General features: G+C 42.6%; 1 protein-coding gene across 1 annotated transcript in view; it reads left to right on the top strand.

The window, feature by feature from the left end:
• Window positions 1-7,500, top strand: part of LOC307041276 (transcription factor Sox-6-like) — a 95,248-nt gene that overhangs the window by 53,820 nt on the left and 33,928 nt on the right. The window contains exons 5-7 of the mRNA XM_079684584.1: window positions 2,357-2,529; window positions 6,220-6,288; window positions 6,923-6,958. Coding sequence (XP_079540710.1) covers window positions 2,357-2,529; window positions 6,220-6,288; window positions 6,923-6,958 — 278 coding nt within the window. The remainder of the gene's footprint in view (window positions 1-2,356; window positions 2,530-6,219; window positions 6,289-6,922; window positions 6,959-7,500) is intronic.

The following is a 7,500-nucleotide window of genomic DNA, read 5'->3' as shown; positions in this document are numbered from 1 at the left end:
AACATGTTATGTGTTTGAAATGCAACATAGACGGAGATAATAGGACATGGTGTGTTTACAACCACAAGCTGCAGCACAAGTGAAAGTCACCTCCCTTTTTAAGTCTCAAAATGGGCCTTATTTCCAGAATCAGAACACGTTTAAAGTTCCCACAGAGGGGACATTTGTTTTTGTTTTTGGGGTTTCCCTTAGTTCTCTTCAGGGGGAGTTTCTCTCACAGTACCTTTACGTTGATGATGGCGGAACGGTTTTTGCTGCTCTCTCCCTCCAACATCTTCTGTATATTTTTGGTATGTTCGATGTAACTAAGATGTAACGTGGGACAGTGGTGTGAAATGATACCGATGAAAAAATGAAAACCTGTCTTTTGTGATTGTTGTGTCTGTGTAGTGTCTGGTTTCTAATGTTAGCCCTCCTTTATGACCAAAACCTTCCAGGAATGTTTACACCGTAAACCTGACGAAAGCCTGTGACAGCTACTTATTTTCAGAGGTTAACTCAAATTGATTTTATTGTTCTTTGGTGCAGACACTAAGTGATAAACACGGATGGCATGTAGAGACAAGGCAGACGATAATAAGTAGTCCGATGTAACTCCAAGCCGGATGATTTATGATCATTTGGGTTTGGGAGTTTCTGAAGTTTGTCTAGTTCATGTTTGTTAAACACATTTGATTTGTTACGAGCCATAACGGCGACACTCGTTTCGTTTTCACCTTTGTCTGAGCGTGTGTCATCATGTCAACATTTGCTCCTGGAAACACCTTCTGGAGCGGGAACTGAGGAGGTTTGATTAGTTTGCAAAGTGTTGACATTTCTGTCCGTCTCTGGGCACATTGTGTCACTGGAATAACGTGACAACGATGCAAGACAGGAACATTTCAAAGTTTTAAGGTTGATTTGAAGACGGGTTTAGTTGGTCATAAGTGAATAAGTGGAGTGGCGGCTGTTGAGCTCCCATTATAAGAACGTTTTTGTTTGTTTGTAGCTTGTAGATACATCTGTTAAAGTTACTTTGGTTTGGTTTCTTGACTGTTCATCCATGGCAAGTATTGCATCGAGCGTCCTCCAGACTTCTTGCTTTTTGCTTGTTCAATGTTTATTCATATCATCAATCATATAACCAGAACAGATGTGGTTTAGCGAAGAATGGTATGTCTTGACTAAGTTAGAATAGAACACCCCATTCATGCAGTGTTAAAGGTCCCATGTCATGGCCTTTTCCACTGATCATAATTCCATTGTTGAGGTCTACTAAAATAGAAAAATACTGTGCAATGTTCCTAACTCACATTGGTTTCTCAGACAGCATCTCTGTATAGTATGTGTATTCAGCAGTATTCACTTTCTCCACTAAACGGCTCGCTGCAGCTCCCCCCCCCCCCCCCCCCCCCGCCCCTCCGTGGTTTCCTTGTTTAGCGATACACAGCCAAACTCAACCTGAGCACACACAAAGTCACAGCCGAAATAAAAACAATAAGTGTGGCTTGATATTGAGTAAGAAAAAGGTTCAAAGGTTGATAAACGATGTGAGAATGGGTCTGCAGAGAGAATTTCGCGCGATCCAAACTGTCTGTTATCAGCCTGTAGCCAGGGAGCAGAAATCAGCAGAGCTGCCTGCACTGAGTGTGTGTGTGGATTGGTCAATTTGGACCAATCAGCGGGGGCTTAACGTAACGGCTCCGCGGACGTAATGTAACGGCTCCACGGATTGGCCCATTTAGTTCTTGGTACTTGCTTTCGTAAGCACGTACCCGGAAGAATCAAATGGATGATGACGTCATGATGACGTTTCACCAACGAGGCGTTTTGGGGAGGTATTTCCTGTGTTAGAGTTTTACTCGCTACAGGGTGTACTTTGAGGGTTTTGACTCTGCAGACCGTTTACATGCAGAAAAACCTTCATAACACACAAGGGGATGGGTAATAACCGGAAAAGCATGACATGGGACCTTTAATACCAATCAATGAGTAACACGAGGAATCAAACATGGCCTGGCTATTACATTACATCACATGTCATTTGTTAGATGCTTTTATCCAAAGTGACTTACAGTACTGTGGACGATCCTCACAGGAGCAATTTGGGGTGAAGTGTCTCAGGGACATGCTGACTGCAGTGGGACTCAAACTTGCTATCATCTGATTCCAAGTCCAGCACACTATCCACTGAGCCACAGCCTCCCTAATTACATTTCAGAATAAATACGACTTCTCGGGTAAAAGATAGATAATCATCCGTTACCACTAACTAAACACTGTGTCATGTATTTCTGCTTTTAAACTAATGACCTGAGTCAGCAGACTTTTCCTATTTCCACATATTTTCGATCATAACCCTTTTCTCTGTCTCCAGGCACGCCTGAGTCGCTGGAGGAGAAGGAGCACCAGCTTTCCACGATGATCGGTCAGCTGATCAGTCTGAGGGAGCAGCTCCTCTCCGCCCATGACGAGCAGAAAAGGATGGCCGCCTCACAGCTGGAGAAGCAGAGGCAACAGATGGAGCTGGCCAGACAACAGCAGGATCAGGTATTGAGGAGGGGTCTTTCTTAAACCTTAACAAGTCCTTTTGATAGCCAACCAATTTCATCTGTTTTAGAAAAGCTAAGTAGAACAGGAAGTCATCTGCAAACAATCTGATCCGTCATTTTGGTACGAGGCTGTTTTAACGCCCTGAGGTCGACCACGTTTTATACAACATGGCCGAGTTTCTTCAGGGGGTTTGAGGGTATCTCTGAGGTGAAGACAGATTAAGATATACTTGAAACTTCCTCTTATAGCTGAGTTCCTTAGCTTTCTCGCATTTGGTTCGGTGTGCTCATATCATTTTCAATATTTGTTATCTATCCTGGAAAAACAGTGTTTTGTGAAGACCTCCTGAAGCCTATAAAGTGACGATGGATGATTATGTAGCCATGCAGTAGATTTAGATGTGTTCAGGGGTTGGATAAACAGTTTTGAATCGTGCAATGCATGCTGGGATGAATAATTAGTGCCTGTGAGATTCAATGTCAGTTTACGGTCTTACTACTATTTATTCATTCATGTGACATCCATGTAGTTTACATATGCTAATAGCTTAGCTCGAGACCAGGTTGTATTCAATCAATCAATAGGATACGGCTGTAATAGGTCTAAGGCCTTTTAGTCGCTCATAGATAAGTAGATCACTGCTCTTTATATACTATGGATGCTTGCAACAGTCACATAGTCCAAAGTGAAGGTGATGTTTGATCAGTAATGGTCGAGGCGGGACTTGAGACAGTTAACCGTCTTGGATGTGACAACGCTTTCTGGCAGATCATTCCACAAGTCAACCACACGCAGGATGAAGAAGTTGTAGAGTACTGTTTCTGCAAGTTGAGGCAGTGTCCAGGAGTCCTGGTGTTATAATCCCGTTGTAGTGGGTATGATGTTTTGTAGATGTTGTGGAGATATTTGAAAACTTCGATCATATCTCCCCTCGCCCTTCTATAATACATACTCGGGATCTTGAGACTTCGCAGTCGTTCTTGATATGGTAGGTCCTTTACTTCTGGAACCAGCTTCGTTGCCCTTCTCTGTATTGTCTCGATGAGCTCAGCATTCTTTTTGTACATGGGGGACCAAGCGACATTCCCATACTCGAGGAGTGGCCGTACAAGAGAGATTGCACTATTCCACTTTTTGTTCTCACTTTTTTTAGAACTATTTTTCTTTTGTATTACTTTTAATATAATATACTTTAATATTGTCTGCTTATCTGTATCATTGTGTTGCACTGTTGGAGAAGAAGACTTTCAACGACATAATTATTCTGTAGCTATGTTAGTTTGACAATAAAGAACCTTGAACTCATACACTAACCCACACATTTGAAAAAAGAGGTTAGACAAAACTTTCTTGAATAGTTGTTTAGACTAAAACGTGTCTACGTGTATTCGTGTTTGTGTGTGGAATCAAACGTTTCAGATGCGTGTGTCTTCAGGTGTCAGATGTAGGATAATAAGCGTGTGACAGAGAAAGCAGAGAAGCAAAGAGGTGTTTAGATGAGCTTTCTTTGTTTTCGATTTATGCCGACACGTTACTGTAGGTCGACGTACGACAGGCTCTGTTTGGACAAGTCCACAACTCCCATCACAACACATTCCACCTCTCACGGCTTCACAAAGGAACGGGGGAGATGGAGAGAGTGAAAAGAAAGACAGATTCCAATATCAGCCAGTCATTTGGCTGTTGAGACTTGATAGGATAATGCCCTACAGACAAACCCTGAGAAATCTGCCTTTAATGAAATATGACATGTGTGCAAATGGGGCGCCGCCTCCCATTCAGCAGCCTGTAATTACATTTCAGAATAAATATACTAAACGACTTCTCGGGTAAAAAAAAAGAAAAGAAAAGGCAGCTGCTTTACTTTTCTGGCGCAGAGGGGGCGGGATCAAAAAGCTGACGTGCTGCCCCTTTAAGGGCTTTAACCTCACGTGAGTGCACGATCCAAGCTGCATAACATGGTCCTTGACTTCAGGTGTTTTTTTATTAGACAAAACAAAAGAACAAGCAATCATCGCCTCTTCTGTTGATGAGCATTGATGGGTGTGTAGGGGGTTTCAGAGGCATGCGAGGTGTAGTAAACATGTCAATCTCACAATTCACAACTCCACATTGTTAAAAACAACTATTATGGTTCTGCACCACATCAGCCTGATCCGTCAGTGTTTTTCCCTTCTCAATAAAGCATGTGTGTCTCTGCTTTTGGTTTCTGTGTTTGACCAGGGGCGTCATTTCTTTGGTGGGATCATACGATTGTTCGATGATGTTCAACATAATACATTTTAGGCAGTGAAATAATCACTTTGAGTAGATAATTAAGGATACAAAACAAGAAGCTATTGGAAAGAAAAGGTTGAATCATTACATGCATGCGTTTGGTCTTTTCATAACGAGTAAGATAAAAGGCAAAAATAAGTAGTATTTATAAAAGGAAAAACCAAAAGAAGAGGTGAATAAATAAAGTATTGAAGAAGCCTCTGCAGTAACAGATTTTAAATAAATACATTGCAAAGTAAGGAACACTGTTAATTGCACAGGAGTTTGTAAAGCAGGTTTTTATTTTTGATATTAACAGAAAGAAACAGTGGTGTTACAGTCCGTCTATCATTTAATAACTGAATATAAAAAAGAACAGACTGATTGACAACAGGTCCTCGGTTTCCGATAGTATATTTTCATCTGGATTTCATCCTGTAAAACCCCTCTTTGTCACATGTGGGGCATGCCTGTAAACTATTTAATGGGGTCATTAGTTCTTCTGTGCTCATGCCCCCTTTCTTCCAATAATCCAATTTTCTAGCAGATCTTTGTATTATTGTTAGAGTAAAGCAGATTTAATCCCATTGAAAGAAAAATGAAGGAGTTTGACACAACACAACTACTTGCTATCAGTGGCGGACTGGCCATCGGGACGTTCGGGACGAATCCCGATGGGCCGGTGTTGTGTCAAATTATGCACCCCCATCGTGAAATGCACCCCCTGGCCTGCCGTAAAAATAGATGCTTCTATTCATCCCACCCTCAAGCACTTTGGAGGGTATAGTTGTACAGTAGGACTAGTACCAAGAAATGGAGCAGGTTTCATGTATGTGACACGTGTATTGTCAGAGATAGCAAGGGGTGCATATCGTGGCAACCAGGCAGTTCATAAAAAGCCCCACCCAAAATTAAAAAAATTCTTTTAATCCCACCCTCAAGCACTTGATGTAAAAATAAACAATACATTGTAAAGCACAAGTAAAGCAAATACAGACAGGACGTCACAATTAAATAAAAAGTGAACTGAAAAATAAGTGAGGAATGAATGCAAAATCCAGGATTCGACACCCGACCATCAAAAAGACAACATGGAATAGCGGACTATACATTCAAATGCGCGTTCCCGTGTCAAGGGGTGCATTTCACGACGGGGGTGCATAATTTGACACAACACCGGCACTGAAGTGGGACGGTCGGATGATGTGGGCCGGTCGGATAGGTCACTAGCACCCCCCCCCCCCCCCCCCTGTCGACAATTCACTAGCGGAATTTACTTGCTGTACCGAGGTGGGCCGGCGGTACCGAAGTGGGCCGGTGGAGAATCCCGGGCTGATTTTTAGTCTCAGTCCGCCCCTGGTTGCTATGCATCTTCTCAGAATTGTGTAAGGCAATATTGTTTTATTAATATTCTCTCTCTCTTTTGTGCAGATTGCCAGACAACAGCAGCAGCTCCTGCAGCAGCAGCACAAGATAAACATTCTCCAACAACAGATCCAGGTTAGTAGGCACACAAACTCTCACTCACACGCACACACACACACACACACACACACACACACACACACACACACACACACACACACACACACACACACACACACACACACACACACACACACACACACACACACACACACACACACACACACACACACACACACACACACACTCATCTTTCGTTCATTCCTCACATTTCTAAGTTGACTCTTGCCTTCTGCATTTCATTTCATTTTCATGTAATTGTTTATTTGAACAGGGACAATGCATATTAATGAACACTTAAGACGAATAATGCTTCAAGTGTATTTTAGCTTTGAGCTCATGTCCATCCGCAGTATCTCACACACAACATATAAGAACATAGCAACAATAAATACATGATATGCAAAAAGAGCAAGAGCAGCACACACAAGTATTTACCTCATGCAGTACAATGTAGCAGCTACGGCATATAAAGTGCAAGAGACTGCAGACTCCCCTTGTCTCTTCTTTGTGTTGTCCTTCTCTGAGAGGACGCTGCTGATGTTTTGTCCTCCGTCCGGATTGCCTCAGTTGTCATGTGTGATTAGAAAACAACAATATCGTGAGAGGTCGTGACCTTTTTCTTTTATGTTTTGCCCGCTATTGACAGGTACGACAGCTACAACTCACCAGCCTTGCATATACAGTAAATACAAAGGCATGCATACACACACACACACACACACACACACACACACACACACACACACACACACACACACACACACACACACACACACACACACACACACACACACACACACACACACACACACACACACACACACACAAACACGACGACCCAGTAATTGCCCTGGTTACGGCCGGATCATTTACTGCGGCATTGATCAGTCAGCGATCGATATCCCAGCATCCTTCAGGCTTCCTCCTACTCTTTCTCGTACTCTAGATGTCTATTTATCAACATGTGTTTCCTCTCTCCGTCTGTTTCAATTGAACCTTTAATGTTCCTCTCAGGGGCCGTTCCTTGTTTTATGTACTCTTATGCAGCTTTTAGGCACTGAGCCCGTACATGACACGCTAACAAGTAACAATATAAGCTGGTTAAGAAAAACTGCAGAGCCTAGCCACACACACACATACTTCCTGTTGTATTCCCACATCATAGTTTGTTTCCATTTCTTCCTCCTCACATCTGTTTCACCATGCCACCTGATGCATTCATGG

The sequence above is a fragment of the Notothenia rossii genome (genome assembly GCF_949606895.1).
Source record: "Notothenia rossii genome assembly, chromosome: 5".
Taxonomy (NCBI): Eukaryota; Metazoa; Chordata; class Actinopteri; order Perciformes; family Nototheniidae; genus Notothenia; species Notothenia rossii.
Note: the sequence above shows the minus strand (reverse complement) of the source record. Positions and strands in the feature narration are given on the sequence as shown.